The sequence below is a fragment of the Staurois parvus genome, unplaced genomic scaffold (assembly GCF_062004578.1).
Source record: "Staurois parvus isolate SC_StPar_1 unplaced genomic scaffold, SC_StPar_1.0 ptg000613l, whole genome shotgun sequence".
NCBI lineage: Eukaryota > Metazoa > Chordata > Amphibia > Anura > Ranidae > Staurois > Staurois parvus.
In genome coordinates this window covers 2,040,001-2,064,873 of record NW_028318409.1, presented here as the reverse complement: position 1 = coordinate 2,064,873, position 24,873 = coordinate 2,040,001, and the positions used below count along the sequence as shown (strand labels likewise).

Here is a 24,873-nt window from a genome sequence, read left to right as displayed (position 1 = left end):
GTTTATTTTAATCAGCTCCAATTAACTCCTTATTCTCCTTTTCAATTATTATTCTCCTGCTGTTTTTTTTTTCCATTTTCTATTTTCTGAACTATTAACATTGAATTATTATTTTTTTTAATTTGCAATATTTTTTACATCTTTAATATATATTTACACATATCACATTTAAAAAAAACACAAAACTGAAAAAAACCACTTTAGGTCATTTGTAAATAACTTTACAATGCTTTGTACCAGAATCATAATTTTAGTGTCATTTTAAACAGGACAAATTACAGAATAAAATGCACTGGTAAATCTTGTAGTAGTTTTCCTTCACCTCTGACTGTCCTATGAGGCTGCTTGGCCCCTGACCCTTTGGACAGTGTTGATTGGCCTTGTGCTGATCACATGCACCCTCCCAAAGAAAAAAAAACTATTCTCTAGCAATACACACTAAACTCTGTGCAGAGTGACTCCTAGAGGCTGTACCACATTTCTGGACCTACAGAGCACTCTGCAGCTAGATAACACAGTACACAGAGGTCTGGAAAGTGCCACGATGCCAAGGTCACATTCTCGACTAACCCTGCAATCTTTGGTTCATTGGGGTCCAGTTAGTCCTCCAAAGTTGTTTCTGAGGATATGTTGATCTAGAAAACTGCTGTGTAGTGTTGACTTCAAGCAGTGTTTCTCAAATTCTTGATAGAAGTTATTGTAAAAAACTCTGAACTATCTTAAAGGAAGAATTTAAAAGCCAAAAGAACATTCTAGTCAGAGCTTTACCTGGCAACATTGAGGGATAGGCATTTACGCTCCTAGGACTTTTGCTAAAAGTGAAGCATGATAGTTGGAGGCAGGGTTATATGGGGACCGTTTGCCAGCAAGAAAACGGTAGGTGTTAGTATAAACCAAATGTCTAAGAATTACTACATTCCTTTGTGCCTCAATGAACCATAAACAAATGCATTGTTTGACTGAAAATATAGGGAAATCCTCCTGACAGTGACACATATGTAAAACAGAAAATAGTTTCCTGTGATTTTGACTAGGAAAATAAGGTGTCCATTTTAAAATGGTAACAACATGACTATCTCAACAATTTTTCTTGCAGTGATTCTCTCATTTTAGTTTCTTGTTCTTACTAAGGTTTCACTATGGGTTTGTAGCTTTGATGAAGGGGACCCACTAATGTCCTGAATGGAAACAACAACTGCGCAAACAACATTAGAATTAAGATCCATTCCTCTATCTCTGCACTTTCGTCCATGTAAGGCCTTCCCTCTCCTGTTTAGAGCAGGGCACTAACCTTGGTTTTACTTGGTTTTTCACTGAACATGTGGTCCTTTACATTTGTAGTAGCCTATACTTTGTGGCACAAGATGATCTCTTGTTTGTACCTAAATTTGTTACCCAGCAGTAATCTGACCTATGATTTAACCCTTCACCATTCTGTCCTTGTCAGGAGTTAACATGAATTTGAGCCTTACGTTCTGTATGATTGATGTAATCCTCTAGGTCTATCATTGTTGAACCATCACTTTCAGAATATCAAGCGTAATAGAAGAAAGGGGCAGTTAAGGGCTTGTAAAGGCCTGTTCAAACCTGTATACTAAACTGTGCTCTCAAAATACCGAGATAATCTGCATGTATAGTGTGTGCATGCATCTTGGAGCACAGCAGTGACACACAGTTCCAAGAAGTTCCTTCCTGCTTATTCTGTGGAGATATCTCTACAACCATTCTGCTGCAGAATGTCCTGGAGATATGTCACCCTGAAAGGAGATGGAGGAAGAAGTTACCTTTTTTGTGGCTCAGTAACACTTAGAGCACTATAACACTAAACATCCAGATTACTGAAATGAAGATATTATATACACATCCCCATTTCTGTCGTGCCTCCATTTTCTCTTATCACCCTATATCCTCCTTCATCCTTTCGTCTCCTCCCCCTCCTTTCACCTTGTCCCTCACCAGGTTGAGTGCTTGACACCTACAATACTATATTTTGGGGAGATTGTAATTAAAACTTTAGCCAACCCTGGTTATGTTTATTAACTAATTTTTTTCCCTTCCTTCTTTTTACCTTTTGAATGTAAATCTTTTAAACGTTTGACCATTTATTTTTAGTAGTGTCAAATTAAAAATATTGGACCGGGTGAATTTTGGTATATTTGCCTTGGGTGCAAGAGGACCTTGCCCTGACATTTCAGTCCTCACCTTCCGACTAGCAATAGCTATGTCAGCATTTTGGGGCAGACCCCATGCTCAAATGGTCCATCTCCCTTCTCAAGCTGTTGACTCCAGGACTATTCATTACTTGTCTGTGTTTTAAGAGACCGATTCAGCTACTGTAATGCAGGAAAGCCATGGGATGCATGTGTGTGGAGGGGTAAGGGTGCCAGCTGAAATAATCTGTAAAGGAAATAATGCTTTTTCCTGGTTTTATGTTGGGAACATCTGTCACATTCCCATTATTTGTATTTACAGTTTAAAGCTGGTATATTAGTAAAGTAATAGACTGTTTGTATTTTTACTGGTAATTTAATTGTTAAAAAATTCTGTTCAAAATTAACAGAACATTGTTTTTCCTTTTAACTGTTCCTTAACTATGTATCTTTTTGCCATCAATATAGTCCCATGCAGGTTGCATAGTGGTAGCTCCCACATTTTTAGAGCTGACTACTAGTGGGTGAGATTTGCCCTAAATGGATGACATTGTATCGTACACCCGGTGAAACTCCCTGGTGTCATAAAGTGCTCTACAAAGTATTCAAACTGAAAACACTTTGTGGAACTACAGTGGGGATCGAAAGTTTGGGCACTCCAGCTAAAAATTTGTATTAATGTGCATAAAGAAACCAAGGAAAGATGGAAAAATCTCCAAAAGGCATCAAATTACAGATTAGACATTCTTATAATATGTCAACAAAAGTTAGATTTTATTTCCATCATTTACACTTTGAAAATAACAGAAAACAAAAAAATGGCGTCTGCAAAAGTTTGGGCCCCCTGCAGAATTTATAGCATGCACTGCCCCCTTTGAAAAGCTGAGACCTGCCAGTGTCATGGATTGTTCTCAATCATCGTCTGGGAAGACCAGGTGATGTCAATCTCAAAGGTTTTAAATGCCCAGATTCATCTGACCTTGCCCCAACAATCAGCACCATGGGTTCTTCTAAGCAGTTGTCTAGAAAACTGAAACTGAAAATAGTTGACGCTCACAAAGCTGGAGAAGGCTATAAGAAGATAGCAAAACGTTTTCAGATGTCAATATCCTCTGTTCGGAATGTAATTAAGAAATGGCAGTCATCAGGAACAGTGGAAGTTAAAGCAAGATCTAGAAGACCAAGAAAAATATCCAAGACCAAGAAAAAGATACTTGTACAAATATGGTCTTCATGGAAGAGTCATCAGAAGAAAACCTCTTCTACGTCCTCACCACAAAAATCCTCGTTTGAACTTTGGAAATGAACATATAGACAAGCCTGATGCATTTTGTAAACAAGTTCTGTGGACCGATGAGGTTAAAATTGAACTTTTTGCCCGGAATGAGCAAAGGTATGTTTGGAGAAGAAGGGGCACAGAATTTAATGAAAAGAACCTCTGTCCAACTGTTAAGCAAGGGGTTGGATCAATCATGCTTTGGGGTTGTGTTGCAGCCAGTGGCACAGGGAACATCTCACGAGTAGAAGCAAAAATGGATTCAATAAAATTTCAGCAAATGTTGGATGGTAACATGATGCCATCTGTGAAAAAGCTAAGGTTAAAGAGAGGATGGCTTCTACAAATGGATAATGATCCTAAACACACCTCGAAATCCACGGGGGATTACATCAAGAGGCGTAAAGTGAAGGTTTTGCCATGACCTTCACAATCTCCTGACCTCAACATAATTGAAAATCTATGGATAGACCTTAAAAGAGCAGTGTGTGACAGACAGCCCAGAAATCTCAAAGAACTGGAAGACTTTTGTAAGGAAGAATGGGCAAAGATACCTCAAACAAGAATTGAAAGACTCTTGGATGGCTACAAAAAGCGTTTACACGCTGTGATACTTGCCAAAGGGGGCAGTACAAGATATTAACTCTGCAGGGTGCCCAAACTTTTGCAGGCGCCATGTTTTTGTTTTCTGTTATTTTGAAAGTGTAAATGATGGAAATAAAATCTAACTTTTGTTGACATATTATAAAAATGTCTAATCTGTAATTTGATGCCTTTTGGAGATTTTTCCATCTTTCCTTGGCTTCTTTATGCACATTAATACAAATTTTTAGCTGGGGTGCCCAAACTTTCGATCCCCACTGTATAGGCCTCCCAGTGGGATGTTGTGCAGGTGCTGCAATTTCTTCAAGATAAAGCAAAGTATGTCTGCCCTACCACTGCATATCCAGTTAAACTTCTTTAAACTTAAAGGGAATCTATCAAAAAAGATGTGTGTAGGCTGCCATTGTTGACCATTTTCAGAAAATGTTAGTTTCATGGCTGTTTGGCTTTTTTAAATGCTGACCTGGAACAAATATGTAGGAAATGACATCCAAACAACTGGTCTGCATACTGTTCTTGGTCCTGCAGCCATATGATCAGCATGACAACCAGGCATATATATTTAGTTTAACAGTTCTTAACCTCCTTACACTTACAAAGTTGTGGCTAAAATATTTGGGTTTCATTACACAGTAGACATTTACATTTGACTGCACTGAACTGACCAATGATGTACCAGTCACTGTAGATCTTTAGCCCAGTACAGCAGATCTAAGAACCAGTATTCTAGGGGCTCTTTCTTAGACCATGTGGCGCATTTGGATTTGCCCATAGCCCTTGCCTATTCACTGATATTTATTTTATTTATTTCAGGTACTTGTATAGCGCCATCAATTTATGCAGCGCTTTATATATATTGTACATTCACATCAGTCCCTAACCCGCAAGAGGCGTACAATCTAAGGTCCCTAACTTACATTCATACATACACATACTAGGGTCAATTTAGGCAGGACCTAATTAACCTACCAGCATATCTTTGGAGTGTGGGATGAAACTGGAGTACCCGGAGGAAACCCACGCAGGCACACGGAGAACATGTAAACTCCAGGCAGGAAGTGCCGTGGTTGGGATTCAAACCAACAACCCTAATATTGCCAGGTGGAAGTGCTAACTATTTACCCACTATGCTGCCCCTCTGATATTAGAATGCTGGTGTTTCCAGCTTGACCACTGTAGTGAAAAATATGAATAGACTATGAATAAAGTCATATTCATAAATAAAGTCATGGGAAATTGTGCCTGTATTGCTAATATGTGATAAGATGGCCTCCTATACAGCGACATCATTTGAATGCTGAAAATGACCATCAATCTTGTTCAGAGTTCAGCTTTGAATAACTGCTCTACTGAACAAAATTGTCTCTAAAGAAAGTTGCTTTTTTATGGTATGGTGAATGTATGAGAAGGTGACACTCTTGGCTTCAGTAAATATGAACTCCTGGTTTCTGGTGAAAGGCTTGATACAGGGAAAATTGAAAAATTTAAATTTTTTTTTTTTTTTCGTTTTTTAATTGGTTAAAGCCTAAGTTTACCTAAATCAAAATAAATAAAAGAAAATCAGCACAAGGGCCATTACTTACCCTTAAGCGAGATGTGTCCATTGTGCTGCTGTCCTTCTTTTGGTGAAATCTTCCTAGTTTGATGCTTCCACCAACCCCACTGCCATAATCCTGAGGAGCACTGAGGTTAATAGAACTAAGGGGCTGTGACAGGCAGTCATCAAGAGAGCCCAGTGATGTCTGCCAAGCTTATCCAGTCATAGAAGCTGTTACGTCTATGAATGAACAGAATCTATGAATGGAGGACAGACAGATGATTGATAGGTCCACCTTCTCCATTCCTAGAATGTGTTTTAATAGTTTTATTGAGTGTTATGAGCAAACACTGGTCGTGATATTACATCTTGTTATTGCTTGTGTTTTGAAAACAATATGGCTGCAGAACAAATTAAGTTAGAGATGAACTTGGGGAAAAAACAGCTTTATTTTTATCTGTTCAACATTAACCTTTCCATAGACCATAGCAATGCTTGTTCAGTAGAAAAATCAGGCACAAAAAAAAAGTGGCAAAACCCCAATTTTTAGCAAAGCAGAAAAAACAAACAAATTATGCAGCCATGTAAGCACTAAGGCCCTGATCACATATCCTGTAGCCAGAACTCGGGTTCCAACTCACGATTTTAAAATTGCCATTCAAATGAATTTCTTTGGCTTTCCAATTCACGTTTGTCATGTCAGAGACGCTCAAGGACCAAATTTTATGATGCACATTTTGCGGTGTTTCTCGTGTATTTTGTCGCATGACAGTCACGGCAAAATTGCACAGCATTTGGTGCGCCATTCAGAATATGTGCTGAAAAGCTGTCCTGTCCGTTACAGAAAAAAACAAAGGAAACATTCCTAGTAATTTTAGGGGGTCAAACATGTCAGATATCACGGGTTTCCAAATAATTCTTTCCTTTAGCCAATTAGAGCTTTTATTTTTAAAATGTTTTTTTCTTTTCAGCACAAATCAAGAGTATCTTGTACAGGTAAATAAACAGTTTGGCAGTCCACAGGGTACTAGACTCACCAACCGAGTGGAACAAGAAATTTGTGTCTCTCAGCACAGCTTTCCAACAGTAGAGCTTTCCAGTGCCTCTCATGTGCACCATTAACCCCATTGGAATGCTGAAACCTCCTACAAATAGTGGGGGTCAATGTAATAAAACTTGAGAGTGTAATGTTATGGTGGAGCACTGCATAGAAACCAATCGGCCTCCAGTTTTTTTTTTTTTGTTATTTTTTTTTTTACAAAGCTTTTGAACAAGCTGAAGTTAGAAGCTACCATGCACAGCTGCACTGGATTTTTGCACTCTCCAGTGTTAGTAAATAAACCCCAGTTTGTCATAGTTTGAGTAGTTTTCACAGTTTTTTTTTTTTTATTGTTCTCTTTGCACTTTATCAGTTTTTTTTCTTTTAATGGACATAGTTTATTGTTTAATTATTTTAACATTATTTAATTTTCCTTCCAGTTATCTTCAGAAGAGAAGTTTTGTTGGCATACAGTATACATCCTGGGTCATGTGCCTTTTTAAATAGTATTATTGCCATATGTAAACTTGATGATTACTAATATGATTGTCATATCCTACTGGCTTCCAGTGAATAGTTTGATCTTTTATGCTGTATTCCCTTGTGGTCTGATGAAGAATAGGGAATGCCTGAAACTGTTGCCTTTGTTATTTTGCATCAAAAGCCTGAATAGATCTTGAAATGTGTGCTGTAACCTGTTGCCTGGGCTCTCTTTTTCATACTCTTTATTTGTGTGTTTTGTCTTTTAGTGGCCTTGAAGGAAAAAGATTTCCAATTGACATTTCCGTGAGTCAATCAGCTTTGCAAATTCAGTCTCCGGATAGCTGTGACAAGCTTCATCTGCCACAAGAGGTCATGCTGGTTCCTTCAACATGCAGATATGTACAGCACGTCTCTGGAGAAGGGTTGCATGTAAGGATGAAGGCTCACGTTGACTGCAAAACAGGTACTGGCTTTGTAAACAAAGACTTTATGAATTAATGGAAACAGATTGTTGAAAACCTAATCCAAGACCAACAATTCACTTTGGCAAATGTTTTAAACTTGAAAAGAGTGTGAGCCTATGTTTTTATCTTGCAGCAGGTATCCATATAAAGGCAGTAATGAACATGGAGTGTGTCTGGTCTTTTTGAAACACAACGCATTCTGTACCCTTTAGGCTAGCCATACACTCTTAGATTTCTTTTGTTCAGCCCTGTTGGTTAAAGAATGAGAAATCCTATTGATTGCCCTGGCAATGCTAAACAGTCTGGATGGAGAAATCTGCACTACCATCTATTGTATTCTGACAGCAGTGGCTGTAAGGATACCCCAGCAGTTCTTGTATCTGATTGGATGCAGGTGTTGTATGGTCAGCCATTCTCTGTCTTATTTCTCCAATTTTCTGCGCCCACAGATTCATTTTCAGATGGTTCATAACTTCATTCAGCTTTAGGCTGTAATGCATTTCTTACGAGTGACCTGGTAAGGTATTTTCTTTGAATGATTTCAATTTAAAGGCTAACTCCACCTTATTAATCCTGCCCATATTGATTCTATAAAACAAAAAGTACTGCTCTTCAAAAATCGAAATATTAATATAGTGCATCCCACGCGAGTGACCAGACCTCCACCATGGATGATTCGCATAGGCTTACCAGAACCATATGGCCCTCTATATTGTAGAAAGGTCATATATCGCGTAATTAAGTAAACAGATCAAGGTGGATTTGATTTAAATCAAACTGATTTAAATCACGATTTAAATCACTAGTCAGTAAGGCTTGATTTAAATCCTAGTTTTCTACATAGACTAATTCTTGCTGGTATAACTTTAATATGCAAGTAGATGAAGATTTTTAGAATAACAACTTTTCATATTAGTTTTTTTATCCCCAGTTTAATAGGTTAATCATTCACATTTGGACAACTTTTCTGTTGTACTTAGGAAGGAGAAAAATAATCATTACCTTAATAATAACAATTTAAATAGATTTATTCAACTGAAACAATACCATTCCAGCATATGTTATTTGCTTAAATAAACATCCATGTTTAACTGATTTGGCTAAACAAAATATATATATTTTAAGAAACTTAGACTGTCAGCCCCTTCCTCCTCACACTTAGTTTCACTTTCTTCTTGTGCAGATCTATTCCACTCCAAACAATCAGAAAAATATTGTTTCTATTCTATTCACTGAACTTCTTGAAACTTAGCACTGAAGGGGTTGATTCTGTATTCATAGGTTTGTAGAAGTTAGGATTAAGGTCTTTTTCTTAACTCTGTTCATGTTATAACATTTTTGCTGTGAAGAAGAGGCATGTGATCTCCGCTGAGTCAAATTCAGTTTTGAAAACTGCAAAAGTAAACCAAGCATCTGTGATAATATCTTGTAGGCAGAGAAACTGCCCAATAATCTTACAAAAACCTCTGGAAGAGCATGACATTGTCAATGGATTAATGGAATTTACCAAAAAAATTAAACATATACAGCCTTATTCTACATAATTAAAAAACAAATCTTTATTTCATGATGGAATAACCTTTGGATGGTAATATATTTTCCTCAAAAAGCATTTTATTTAAAAAAATTCGATTTTAAATAAAAAAAATCTGATTTTATTTTTTTTGATTTTGTAAAAAAAATCATTGATTTTTATCCACCCTGAAACAGATTCACATCTGTGGCACATTTCAGGATTCACCACTCAGATATCAAATTTGCAGTGGTGTTGGAGCTGACCCATATGGATTAATAAAACAAATTTGAGTTTGAGCCTGCAAAGCATTGCAACTGAAATCCATGGATCACATGTGCAATACTCTGGTTCCTGCAGACTATTTCTCCAGTACAGACTGGAGGAAGCATCAATCCACTCCAAGTACAGTGACATCATCCCTCTGCCCTGGGGTGACTTTTCCATTCAAGATGCATGCAGAGGCACTCATGCCAAATACAAATGACAGGAGCCAGCTGGGATAAAGGGGGGACTTCAGACTGTGAACATGTTTCATGTTAACATGGTGGTAACATGAAACATGGTCATAAAGATAGACTTTTCTTTTAAAACTGTGCATTATTTAATTGAAAATAACTTTTGGGGATTTAGTTAAATTCAGGATCTTCAGAATTTAATTGAAGGGTACCAAAAGTTTAGAATATATCCAGAAAAATACAATATTTACTCTGTAGGCAAACAACTAGCACAGCTGTTGGTTCTTTAATTTGATGGGAGGCTTCAGTGTTCAGTACATTTTTGTAGGTGGGCATGTCCAAACTTTCTATGCAAAAGTCTACATTTGTATCCCACTGCACCCTAGGTAAGCCATTTCTGTGGTTCTTGCCAGAAGAGTGTCTGCTTTCTTCCAAGCTGTCATTTTTAACAGAATTTTTTTACTATGCTAGGGTGTAAATAGGTTAATAATATAGGTTTTGGTTGTAGTTGGCCCTCATCAAGCGACAGAATAACTTCTGTGTAAAACTTCAGTGGTGGGCAGTTTTACTGGTGTATAGCTGTGAGAAGGACTTGTTTCATATTTCCTAGTTTCATTGATGGAAGAATGCAGTGATTTGTGTTATCTGGGTCCAACAGAAAATGTTTGTTTGTGTCTCCAATAAACCTTCCTAAAAGCATTATGCCGTTTGCTTCTATCCTTCTTATTATAGGAGTATTTCATTTTTGTTGTGGAAGTGATGTCTTTGCAGTTTTTATATGGCAACTTTATTTTTTGTTACTTTTCAAATGTTTTGAGATATACAGTACATTAAAGCTAAAGACTTCTTTATGCTTGGAATAAAATAGTGCTTTTTTTTTCTATCAAAATGACAAGCTGTATTGTAGGTATTTTATTTTTTATAAATACGCCATATAGCTTTAGCTCTGTAAATTATAAATAAAAAAGCATGCTTGGAGGTTTTCTGTATACAAAGTATATCCGTTATTGTATGGTTTTCTGGTCACTACTGGAGGAAATAACCTGTTTTTAGCTGGCAGCTTTATCATATCCTGTAATCCTTCCCAAACACTTAACCATTAACGTTCATCCTTAACCACTTCACCCCCTTCCTGTCCAGGCCAATTTTCAGCTTTCAGTGCTATCACACTTTGAATGACAATTGCGCGGTCATGCAACACTGTTCCCATGTGAATTTTTTAGTATTTTTTTGAGACAGATAAAACTTTATTTTAGTGGTATTTATTCACCGCTGGGATTTTAGTTTTTTTGCTATATAGATGAAAAAGTCCAAATATTTAGAACAAAAGTGTTTTTTCTTATAACATTTTGCAAATAAATAATCTTTCTTCATAAATCTTGGCCAAAATGTATTCAGTTATCTTTTTAGTAAAAAAAAAAAACCCAAATTTGTTTATAACAAAAAATTATAATTTTTTCAAATTGTGTTTTTTACATTTTTATTTTATTTTTTTTATATTATTATTTGTGTTTTTTTTTCATACTGTCACCCTAGCAGTACAGTGTCACCATAGTGACACTGTAATACTTGTGGGGGTTGATGTTTTTGTTTTTTTTTAACACTGATTGCTTTTACACCCATAAAGGCTGTAAAAGCAATCATTTCTCCTTCTCTCTGGCTACATTCTTGCAGCCCAGGGGCGGACTGACCATTTGGAAACTCGGGCACTGCCCGAGGGCCCGGGGTCAGTAGGGGGCCCCATGAGATGCCCCTGGTACCCTTTTCGTAGGTTTTTTGAGTTTAGGCAAGGACACAGGGGCCCCATGATCCCCTATTGCCCGGGGGCCCCATGAGTTGTCGGTCCGCCCCTGTTGCAGCCCTTGAGAAATACTGTGCGAGCTGTGATTGGACACAGCTTGTCACATGGTACAAGGCTGTTGTGACAAGCCTTGTACCATGTGATCTCTGTGATCATTCACAGATTTCACAAGTAGTAAGCTATGATGTCAGGAAGTGACATCTTGTTTACTACTGTTCTTGTGATCACTGATTGGCCAATCAGTGATCACATGATCAGGACCTCACACAGAGGGTCCCGTACAGCGATCAGTGTGCCGCACGCTCCCAGGGAGCGCACACAAGCAGGGAAGCCGGAGCACGTTTCTAAATGGCCACCCACCCCTGCACTGCTCCCTTCCAGCCGTTTATGTACATGGGCCGGACGGGAAGTGGTTAAAGGATAAGTTCAACTTCTGAACATGTTATATCTTACCTATATTTAGGGCAGTGGGGGCTCAAGCCAAAAAACAAAACTCAAGGTCAACATGAAACAATTTTGTTTGGCAAATAACACTTTAAAAAAAGTAAATTTTTTATGTAGCTGTTATATGGAAATACTCCTTGCTTACACTTTTCCTGAAGACATGAATACAATTATCCTCCACACCACAATACACTAAGGCATTGTAGTGTTTTCCAAATGTATGAGTACTATTATGATCAGGTGCTATGGGAAGAACTCAGCACCGGAGTCATCAATAATAATATGTTTAATTAACTCCCCTCCTTCCTGTGTATACATGTCACTCTCATGCAGATTATTAATAGTTGAGCAGGTAAAGCCAAAAAAGATGTTCTGTAACAACAGTGTTCATATTTTTAAGTAATTTTGCTAATCTTTTGCCCAGTTGACTTATCCATAAAATAAATTTACAGGAATAATTTTTTGTGAATGTCTGTCGGAGAACATCCTGAAATTATTTCAGTTTAATGCAATGCAGTGAGCGTAACAAAGGTTTAGAATATGCCATGATAAAGACTATTTCGTCTGTAGGCAAGTAAAGTTTTTTTATGTTTAGATTTTTCATTTATATTTTATTTTATTACAGGAACTTGTATAGCACCATCAATTTACGCAGTGCTGTGTGTGTGTGTGTGTGTGTGTGTGTGTGTGTGTGTGTGTGGTGTGTTCCATCTGGGGGAGGTATAGTGGGTATTGGGAAGGAGTAGGGGAACTTCCCAGTGGGGAATCTGTCGGCATGCATTGCTACATTACTTTTTAATATGTCCAATGATTACAAGTAAACTGTTTTGGTAGCCATATGAGGTGCTATATCCTATGTAGTGGTCTTTCTTATTTCAGTACATTTTTGGATATACCTCTCCAGATAAGGGTGTTTGGCATCAACAGTATTTACACTCCCATAGTCTATATTTGTGGGGGGTTTTCATGAGTTCACACTACAGCAATCTCTAAAAAGTTAGATCACTTTCAGAGAGCCATCAGGCAGTGGCTTCTAGGCTTTCATGAGGCAATCCTGCCACCTTCCGAATCTGTTTTTTTTGTTTTGTTTGATTTTTTTAATGGAACAAGCCTGCCACAACTGGCATTGGGCGCGTTAAACTTGCTATGGCATGTGTACAGCCCCATCAGGTTGTATGGTAAGTTTTCCGTGGGTGGTCGGGGGTGGTAAATCCACAGCTCAACCCCAAGCTTTAAAACTTGGATGTGCAAACATGAACTATAACATCATTCCTGTTGGACCTGAAGAGCACAGGCCCTCTTTAGCATTGAAGGAATAAAACCAGCATGGGGAATCGATAATGTGATGAAAGTAAGACTGTTTCTAGCTCTTCCTATAGCCTTGCTGGGGGGTCATTGATGATAAGTGTGTAAGGCGAGAACTAGACAGAGGAAAACTACAGGATAATAACAATTTGAGAAGGCAGTTGAAAAGAAGAGAGGAGAGGAGGTGGGGAAAGGATCAGATAGAGTAGTTGATCCTCAAAGGTAGGAATCAAGGAGAGGACCTGAGGGTGAATCCATGTCAGCAATCTACACAATAGAGGCCAGCCTTTCAAAGGGCAAACAAGGACCAGTCCAAGTACCTAGGAAGGTAGTGTTCAACCCAGAAGGTCCAGATCTTTTTAAATGTAAAAATCTCAGCCATTTTCTTGTTAAGAACCAAGTATTTTTTGTGTCTTTGCTTGCAAAATCCTGGGAGTAGAAGACTCACGCCTTACCTAAAACCTGTTTTGGTTTTGTTAAAAAAAAAAAAAAAGGTCAAGAGACTGAATTGCGGCCTTGTATATACTGATGACTTAAGGTTCAGTAGAGCCTCTGATTAAGATTTTTTGCATATCTTTACCCCAAACAATGTACACCAATAGGTATACACTAGCCTAGAAATTTCTGATCTTATGAAATTTCTACCACATATATTATATGTAGGAGGATGCCAGAGGATTGACATTATTATTATTATTATTATACAGTATTTATAAAGCGCCAATAGTTCGCTCAGCGCTGTACATTACAAAGGGGGACAGAACATGTGACAGAACAATACCAATACAATGCAAAACATGAGGGGATCGAGGGCCCTGCTCTTTCGAGCTTACAATCTAGGAGGGAGGGGGTGGTGGCATCACCTAAAACATCTGTCAGAGGAGGTGGGCAAAATCTTTGCTAGACATCATGGGACTATATGCCACCACATGAGCAATGTATGGTTAGAATCTACAGCAGAGGTGTCAAACTGACGGCACTTCAGCTGTTGCCAAACTACAAGTCCCATGAGGCATTGCAAGATTGACCGATACAAGCATGGCTCCCAAAGGCAGAGGCATGATGGGACTTGTAGTTTCTCAACAGCTGGAGGGCCACCAGTTTGACACCCCTGATCTACAGTATCATTGACGCTGTAATGGAATAGTATACTTTGGTCTACCAAATTAGTTTCCAGTCCTTCTGGTCCATGCCCTCCCTAATTCTTACTCATTTTGAAACATAGGGGATAGAATTAGGTATCTGCCTTTCTAAAATTGAGACTAATATAGTGGAAATAATTTCTGTGGACTCCTGGGGTTTTGCAAACATATGCCATGGTTTGTTTGTTTGTTTTTTAACTGAAAGCACTATGAAATTCTATTTATTTTCTATTCTTGAGCGTTGCACTTGCTGTTGAATAGCAATGTTCTTCCTTAAGCCAGTTATATTTATCAGGTAAGATTTTGCCCAAGGGGATGGGGCGTTCTATCGGCACTTTGTAAGGGCAGAGTGAATTGGGTCAGGGTGGAACCACACTATGTGACGTGGAGGTGTCCCCATTGACAGAATTTGTCCAGCTTTGAATGTGTTCAGTTCTGTTGATAATTAATGGTGATATAAGTGCAATATACAGTATATTCTTTAATAGACCTGTGCATCAGATTTCACAGTATGCGGAGTGGTGCTCTCTCTCTTCTTTCCTTAAGCCAACTATGAATGTGGGATTGACAACCATTCTTTTGGTGGTGCTCCTTGTTTGATGTTTTTTGAGGCGAGCCTGTGTCTTGCCTTAGTGATGCTCCTGGCTGGATGTGTCCTGTGATATACTCTCTGTATAATGTGTACCTGTGGCATCATGCTTAGTATGACTTCTCTTTATTTTGGGAGTCATATTATTCTGGTAAGGCTTTGCTGTGTTTTATCTGTGGCAGTGATCTTAGTGAATTGGGATTCACTCTGCTTTGGATTTTGCATGATGCTTTAAAGTATGTTCACAAGGGATTGAACTTTCTTTTATATATTAATTTTTTGTTTGGTATAAAATGAGATTTAAAGGGGTTGTAAAGGCTCAAGGTTTTGTACTTTCATCCTCCCCAATACTCACCTGAGCCCCAACGCGATCATCCAGCGATGTGTACAAGAGCCTTGGCTCTCCAGGGACTCTCCTTCCTCATTGGCTGAGATAGCAGAGGGAGCCATTGGCTCCTGCTGCTGTCAGTCATAGCCAGTGAACCACTAGGGGAAGAGAGGAGGTGGGGCTGAGGTGTGGCTTAGTGTATGAATGGACACGTAGAGCAGTGGCTCGGGAGTGAGCCTGCTTGGGTGCCCCCATAGCAAGCTGCTTGCTCTGGAAGCATCTGGCAGGAGGGAGGTGCCAGTAGCATTGACGGGGGACCGGAGAAGAGGAAGATCGGGGGTGCTCTGCGCAAAACTACTGCAAACAGCAGGTAAGTATAACTTGTTTGTTATTTTAAAACAAACAAAAACAATTGCCTTTAATATCACTTTAAAGTGGTTGTAAACGCTTACATATACCCAGTGACATAACTAGGCTCAGGTGATACAGAGCAATGAAACAAATCTACCTGTATAAGTTGTACCTGCTTATCTGCAGTAATCTTTTCTCTGCATCTATTCAAAATGTAGAATTTATAGAACTTGTCTGAGAGTTCAGAAAAAAGGTGGCAGAGAGCTGAAATTTCACACTTCAGCGCTCAGTTAGGGGAGCTCTGAGAGCTGATTGGAGGGAAGAAACACACCCACCTCCAAATTGCTCTCCGGAACAGAGCTGAGGCTGTCAATCTTGGAGGTCTCTCCCCATCACTATTTTTCTCTTGGTGTCAGAAAAACTTGTCAGAAGCTCACAGGAACAGAGCTGAGGCTGTCAATCTTGGAGGTTTCTCCCCTTTCACCATTTTTCTCTTGGTGTCAGAAAAACTTGTCAGAAGTGACTCATGCTGATAGCAGAGGAACGACGAAGCAGGCAGAAATGAAAGTTAGTGCTCTTAATTGAGACAAGTACACACTATAGAGGGATATGCTTTGTTCATATTTCATGTCTGAGGTTTACAACCACTTCAAGCACAGCCACATTTGGTATACAAAATTCTGCTTACTCTGATTAATATCTCATAGAGTGTTCACTGTTTTTGTTATTCACAATTGAGCCTGCAAACGCAAGTTTGGGTGTTTGATTTGAATTAGATCGTCATCATTTTGTTTTTTTGTGAAAGTTTATATAGAACTTTCCAGCAGTGAATATCATCCGGCATATTGTTTTGAAAAAACTTGTAAGGAACTTTTATGTACTGAAAACTATTTAAAGTGTGTGTGTGTGTGTGTGTGGGTGTGTGTGTGTGTGTGTGTTATTGGGGGTTAGCTCAGGTGGGGGATCACCTTCCCTGGTAAAAAGGTAGTCCAGAAGGCAGGTCTTTCTTGAAAATCTGACTCGTAGCTAGTTATATTTAAAGGTTGCATGCATAATATACAGAACAGAAAAAAAAAGATCCTCGCCATCCAGGCACTAACAAAAGAGAAGTGATTCCTATCTCACAGGTGAAGGGCTTCTCCCTGTCCCTTACAAAAATGGTGTGCAAGCCTTTTCTTTTCTTGTACAAAGCAAACTTTCTCATCCACAGCTCCCTCAGGTATGGCTTCTTGAGTCCCAGGCCAAGAGCCCTCTCCTGCTCCAGTCCTGCTTTATTTATACCGCCTGTTGGTGGTCATCAGTGGACCGCAAAATGGTCCCGAACTGGACTCCACCTTAGTCTCCTAGATATGAACGCATGTGAGGTAACACATAGCGTCTATCAATCACCTTGCCTTTCAAAATGTGTGTGTGTCTGAAATTGAATTCAATTTCCAAGTAAAATTTGTGTGTGTGTATATATATATATATATATATATATATATATATATATAAATATAAAATTTTTACTTGGGAAATTGAATTCAATTTCAGCACTGGAGTTCCACTAGTGTCTAGCCAGATTTACATAATTAGTTTTAGTATACCTTTTACTTGCACTGCATGTGCTGTTATATTGCTTAGTTGAGACATATAGTTTAAGCTACACGTCTCTGGGCAAAATTAAATATTTCTTTTAACCCTTAGAAACCAATATTGCTTTAATTCTTTACATCCTATCAAGGATAGCGCATTCAAAAAATGAAGCCAGGCTCCAATACGAAAGCATTGCTATAGCATAACATGTAAAATTGGTGAGCACGTTCTGCAATGTGTTCAGAATAGGGGGCATACTGTGGTTGTAATTGGCCAGTTGGGGGCACTATTTCCTTGTGTAATCTGATGTTAGTCTTCTTTTCTCTCCAATTCATGAGTGCTCCAGCAGCAAAGAAAATCAATCATTTTACCAACCTACAGTTCTTCTAATGAGCATCACAGAGAGAAAGGTGCTATTGAACAACTGCTTCAGACACTATCTTTGCTGAAAATAATATGAATCCCTTCGGCCCTTTTATACTTGCAAAAGAATTGTGCAGTTCGTCAAACTTATTGGCCTCGGTTTCATTGTGTTCCTTCTGCTACGGCATGTGATTCAGCCTGAGCTCTCCTGTTTCAGCAGTGACATGAATCCAGTGATAGGAGGTGCAGAGGACACACACTTGGGTATCCTTAACCACACATGACTTTCATTTCTGCCGCATGTTCTTCAGATGTGTTCAATCCCCTCTTTGGTTTGGCTAATTGGATTGAGAAGATGTAGTTGGCGCAACCTTTTACCTTATTGAGCGACACTCCTTTCTTTTTTAAGCCACTCTGTTACTTCCAAAAACTTGTACAAAATAAGTGCTTTTAAAATACCGCAGGTTAGAGGGCTCATTTACACTAGCTGTAGCCGTCCGAAGAGCAAACCACAGTGGTCATTCTTCAGAGGGTGTTTGACAGGCAGTGAGGAAGTGTTATGTTGTCTCTTCACTGCCTATGTAACTTCTAATAGCCCACATCACCTTTTTACAACTGCCCTAAAGAATATGTAAACCCAACATTTCATATTCCTGGTATATGTCTGCTGTACTGTGTACTTGTATGAGAAAGTATCCTGTTCTCTTTGTATTGCTTCCTTTGTGTGAAATCCCTGGTGTTCCTGCTAGTCCCTCCTGTGTGAAATCCCTGGTGTTCCTGCCAGTCCCTCCTTTTGTGTGAAATCCCTGGTGTTCCTGCCAGTCCCTCCTTTTGTTTGAAATCCCTGGTGTTCCTGCCGGTCCCTCCTTTGTGTGAAATCCCTGGTGTTCCGGCCAGTCCCTCCTTTGTGTGAAATCCCTGGTGTTCCTGCTAGTCCCTCCTGTGTGTGAAATCCCTGGTGTTCCTGCCAGTCCCTTCTTTATGTGAAATCCATGGTGTTCCAGCCAGTCCCTCCTTTGTGTGAAATCCCTGGTGTTCCTGCCAGTCCCTCCTTTGTGTGAAATCCCTGGTGTTCCTGCCAGTCCCTCCTTTGTGTGAAATCCCTGGTGTTCCTGCCAGTCCCTCCTTTGTGTGAAATCCCTGGTGTTCCTGCTAGTCCCTCCTGTGTGTGAAATCCCTGGTGTTCCAGCCAGTCCCTCCTTTGCGTGAAATCCCTGGTGTTCCTGCCTGTCCCTCCTTTGTGTGAAATCCCTGGTGTTCCTGCCAGTCCCTCCTTTGTGTGAAATCCCTTTTGTTCCTGCCAGTCCCTCCTTTGTGTGAAATCCCTGGTGTTCCAGCCAGTCCCTCCTTTGTGTGAAATCCCTTTTGTTCCTGCCAGTCCCTCCTTTGTGTGAATCCCTGGTGTTCCAGCCAGTCCCTCTGCTTTCCTATTAAAAACTGACCACACTAGGCATGAGAGAACACCATTGTCCGTTTTCTAGCTGTGGTGGGAACTCTGCCTGCTTTCCTCCAGTGATCAAACTTCTGCTGTCACGCTCCTTTCTGCACAGCCACTGGAAAGACCAGTGTAGTGCTGTTTATTCTCCCCCAGCACTCTGAGCTCCTTATGTAGCTGAGAACCTGAGGATATGTGATCATTTATGTAAAAGGGGAAACCTGTATTGTGTTTTTATATGTATACATAAATGTTTTGCCTTTCATTTCTATTTTAAACTGAATGGGTTGAGTTACAAGGTGAAGGTTCACATATACTTTAATGCACGCAGTTGCGGTATGTCTCTGTTCACTCGAATGGGTCACATTCAGTGGGCAATACCACACTGGGAGGGGGGAATGGTTTTTGCTGCAATGTGTGTGTTTGCATACCCCTGTCCCGATGCCTTTGCAGCTTGAAAGAGACAGTGTGGGGGGGTTATAAACTATCTGTTTTTCTTGCCCCCAATCACAATCTTTGTAATACGTGCACATTCTCCTTATTTTGTGTTTAAAAAAATGCTCCAAGTACAGAATAATACCTGTTGATCTGCTAGAAATCCAGTGAGCTCCTAACTTCCTGTAGTGTGCTGATGATAATGCTGCCTCTGCTGTACTGAAATTCCAAGCAGTGTAATCAGTCTTTCCTTAGTTCTTCCCTGCTAGACTACAGAACCCCACCCCCTTCCCCTTCAGGAGAGGTTTAGTTCTGAATGCCAGAGAACTGCACAGGGCTAACACTGTTTGGGATTTCTTTGCAGCAGTCACCCTGTGTCAACTAAAACCGGACGTTAGGGGCTGGTTGGAAGGTATTGCTTTGTACCTGAAGAGTTTATAATTAAACAAACCATGGGAAATGTGCATGAGTAGTGACCATGTACTGCATCACCTTTTTTTGTTTTTTTTTGCGCCATGATATACAGTACACTATAATACCTATCATATGGTACACTATAATACCATCATACAGTACACTATAATACCATCATACAGTACACTATAATACCATCATACGGTACACTATAATACCATCATACGGTACACTATAATACCATCATACGGTACACTATAATACCGTCATACGGTACACTATAATACCATCATACGGTACACTATAATACCATCATACGGTACACTATAATACCTATCATACGGTACACTATAATACCATCATACGGTACACTATAATACCTATCATACGGTACACTATAATACCATCATACGGTACACTATAATACCCATCATACGGTACACTATAATACCATCATACGGTACACTATAATACCATCATACGGTACACTATAATACCATCATACGGTACACTATAATACCTATCATACGGTACACTATAATACCCATCATACGGTACACTATAATACCATCATACGGTACACTATAATACCATCATACGGTACACTATAATACCTATCATACGGTACACTATAATACCATCATACGGTACACTATAATACCTATCATACGGTACACTATAATACCATCATACGGTACACTATAATACCATCATACGGTACACTATAATACCTATCATACGGTACACTATAATACCATCATACGGTACACTATAATACCTATCATACGGTACACTATAATACCATCATACGGTACACTATAATACCCATCATACGGTACACTATAATACCATCATACGGTACACTATAATACCATCATACGGTACACTATAATACCATCATACGGTACACTATAATACCTATCATACGGTACACTATAATACCATCATACGGTACACTATAATACCTATCATACGGTACACTATAATACCATCATACGGTACACTATAATACCCATCATACGGTACACTATAATACCTATCATACGGTACACTATAATACCTATCATACGGTACACTATAATACCCATCATACGGTACACTATAATACCATCATACGGTACACTATAATACCTATCATACGGTACACTATAATACCCATCATACAGTATACTATAATACGGTACACTATAATACCATCATACGGTACACTATAATACCATCATACAGTATACTATAATACGGTACACTATAATACCATCATACGGTACACTATAATACCATCATACGGTACACTATAATACCATCATACGGTACACTATAATACCTATCATACGGTACACTATAATACCATCATACGGTACACTATAATACCTATCATACGGTACACTATAATACCATCATACGGTACACTATAATACCCATCATACGGTACACTATAATACCTATCATACGGTACACTATAATACCTATCATACGGTACACTATAATACCCATCATACGGTACACTATAATACCATCATACGGTACACTATAATACCTATCATACTGTACACTATAATACCATCATACAGTATACTATAATACGGTACACTATAATACCATCATACGGTACACTATAATACCATCATACGGTACACTATAATACCATCATACGGTACACTATAATACCATCATACGGTACACTATAATACCATCATACGGTACACTATAATACCCATCATACGGTACACTATAATACCATCATACGGTACACTATAATACCATCATACGGTACACTATAATACCATCATACGGTACACTATAATACCTATCATACGGTACACTATAATACCATCATACGGTACACTATAATACCATCATACGGTACACTATAATACCATCATACGGTACACTATAATACCATCATACGGTACACTATAATACCATCATACGGTACACTATAATACCATCATACGGTACACTATAATACCATCATACGGTACACTATAATACCCATCATACGGTACACTGTAATACCATCATACGGTACACTGTAATACCCATCATACGGTACACTGTAATACCCATCATACGGTACACTATAATACCGTCATACGGTACACTATAATACCATCATACGGTACACTATAATACCTATCATACGGTACACTATAATACCATCATACGGTACACTATAATACCATCATACGGTACACTATAATACCATCATACGGTACACTATAATACCATCATACGGTACACTATAATACCCATCATACGGTACACTGTAATACCATCATACGGTACACTGTAATACCCATCATACGGTACACTGTAATACCCATCATACGGTACACTATAATACCGTCATACGGTACACTATAATACCTATCATACGGTACACTATAATACCTATCATACCCCTGTCTACACCTTTCCTTCCACCATTTTTATCTGGCTAAATCATGTGTGTGCTGAATGTTAAGTTCCCTGCTGAGCTCTATAGTTCAGCCCACCAGCCCCTATGTTACTGCTGGATAAACAGGCAACTGACGCTTCCATAACTGAGGAAGTACAGGCAATGTAACAGGTGAGTACTAAAAGACAAGGTTTTTTTTTTTTCCTACACCAAGAACATTAGTTATGTATTTTGGTGTGTATAAAGCTGCCGGTAAGGGGTACCAGCGGTCACCCTGTATGGGGCCTGGGCCCCATCAGTTCAGCATTGGAGGCTGAGCAGCTGACAAACAGAAAAAGGGGAACTTGGACAGTAGGGATGGCATTTACTGGAACTGATCCCCTGTAGTTCCTCCTTCAGCAACTGAAAGCTGGCTTCTCTTGTCCTCTCTTCCGCCGGCTTTCAGCGGCAGCAGGGGAAACTACAGGGGACCAGTTCCAGTAAATGCTGCCCCACCACCCCTACTGTCCAGGTTCTCCTTCCTTCTGCTGCCTAGGCCCGCCTATGTGCTCCCCTGGTCCCCCCCTTTCTTTCAGTGACGCTGTTATCGCCTCTTCTCACTAATGTCGGCTGTTGTGGGGAATGGTTTCAGGGCCCCATTCGCACTGGATCACATGGTACAAGAGTACCATGCAATTTGGTTACATTGCCTTTCCAAAAGTAGTGCATGTGATTTCATCCCATTCAAAATGAATGGGCTGATATTGCACTGCACAGAAATGCAGCTGTGCGTTCCTGTGTAATTCACCTCCAGTTCCTAGTGAGTGAATGGGCCCTCAGGATGGTGAGCAGGGGAAGGGACACTGTGCAGGAGCACGTTCTCACGTGAGCCCATTGTCTTTTAGTTCAGTCTTGCATTTTGTTCTTGGCTTGTATGCCGCTTGTTTTTCTAGGTGTGAAGTTATTAATTGTGTTTGTGAATGAACAGCTGTGTAGTATCACTCTCGCTATGCTTCTTGTAATTTTTATTCATCAATCCTTAACTTTTTGAAGTTTCAGTCAATCGTTTAACCCTTATTATATTACCTGTTTTACAGAAAAGACTTCATCCATTAAGGAAATGCTAAAATGTGAAGAACAATACACATTTTACTGCCAGTCATGTGGAGCCATTATTGTTCATCAACAGTAAGATTATTTATATATTCCAGTAAGGTTTCATTGATGATGCTGCTATTTACTGTCTGCTATGTAACCCTAAAATAATTTCTAGCCTTTTTTGATTTTTGTAAATCTAGCTGATTCTCACATTGTTCATAGTTCCAGCTAATTGCAGCTTTGTAACAATTATTCATATTTTAAATAACCTTTTCATCACCATAGGTCATTGATGCCTAAATGCCCAGGCCAAAATGAGTAGTTTCATCCTGTTATAAATGACCAGCAGTGCACATTATGAGTCTGCTTTTTTTTTCTTTTAATTATAAAAGCCAAACTCCATCTATATTCCAAAAATTCCTGTTGTGATGGAGTTACCTTCAAAAAAAGTAGTTGCTGTTTATGGAAATATGGAAAAAATCTAATGCCAGTCAGACAAACACTCCTATATTACAAGGTCCAGAAAACTGATGGAACACATTTTCCTCCCTAAGAGAGACCTAAATAATATATATATCATGTTTTTTCTTTAACAAATTGTAATTGTATTCTGTGCAATAATATGTTGGTTGTTGAATGAATGTTAAACTTTATCAGATGTTAAAACAGTTGGTGGTAAGAGGGTGTCCACTGGAACATAAACAAGCACTCCTAAGTCATATCCTACATTACACCCCTCAGATCTTTTGATTGGGAGGGTGTTGGCTCTGCAATACCCTCTCTGTTGCTTTGGTAGTTCTGGAGCTTACTTCACTATATGAAACTGCTGAGAGTTATTTTTGAGGGCCTATGATGCAATCAGAGTGGACTTACTCAGCATGTTAAACAAAAATTCTGCATGGGACTGAAGACCAATAAAAATATTTTTTTTTTTATATTTTAAATATTTTCACTTTTAATCACTTATGTTTTACTGTTGCATAGATTTGTTTTGTTATATTTTGTCTGTATTTTCTTTTATTTCAGTAAGTTTCTATTTTAAAATAATCATTAAGCTGGATCTCTGAATATTCTGATTACAAATTAAAGAACTGCCTCTTTGAAAATGCTACCATTTTATAATATTCCCTTTGGGCATGGCAACAGTTGATACAGACAAAGCTCAGAATTGTCACAGCAGATACTGTGAACAGTGCATGATGGTGGCTACCCTGTGTCTAAATTGTTAACCTGCCTCAGTGAGGATAACTATGTTTGCTGGTGCTTAGACTGTTGTTCCAGAACAGGAAAATCTCTGTAGAGGGTGCTGCAGAGTGTTTAAAATGTCATATTCTGGTTGCAGAGGTAGGAACTGGGAGGGTATTCATCACCCTACTATCCTTCTGGGTGATTTCTGTCAAACTGATACATTTCAGCATTTCTCCTGCATTTTAGGCACATGGGCTTTGTTTGGCATCTGAGCTGCTTTATTTTCTCATATATGTCAATGCAAATACAAAAACCATGTAAAACAGCTCCTAAATTATTTGTTCCCCCAACATTTCATATTCCTGATCTATCATGTACTTGTATTAAAAAGTCTCCTGTTCTTGCATTGCTTCCCTTTTGTGAAATCCTTGGTGATCCCACCAATCCCTATTGTGTGTGTGTATATGTATATATGTATACACAGTGCTTCAAGAAAGTATTAAGA

General features: G+C 38.9%; 1 protein-coding gene across 1 annotated transcript in view; it reads left to right on the top strand.

The window, feature by feature from the left end:
- UBE3D (ubiquitin protein ligase E3D) overlaps positions 1 to 24,873 on the top strand; it is a 242,325-nt gene that overhangs the window by 6,763 nt on the left and 210,689 nt on the right. Inside the window, exons 2-3 of the mRNA XM_089693096.1 lie at positions 7,355 to 7,551; positions 23,180 to 23,270. Coding sequence (XP_089549222.1) covers positions 7,355 to 7,551; positions 23,180 to 23,270 — 288 coding nt within the window. The remainder of the gene's footprint in view (positions 1 to 7,354; positions 7,552 to 23,179; positions 23,271 to 24,873) is intronic.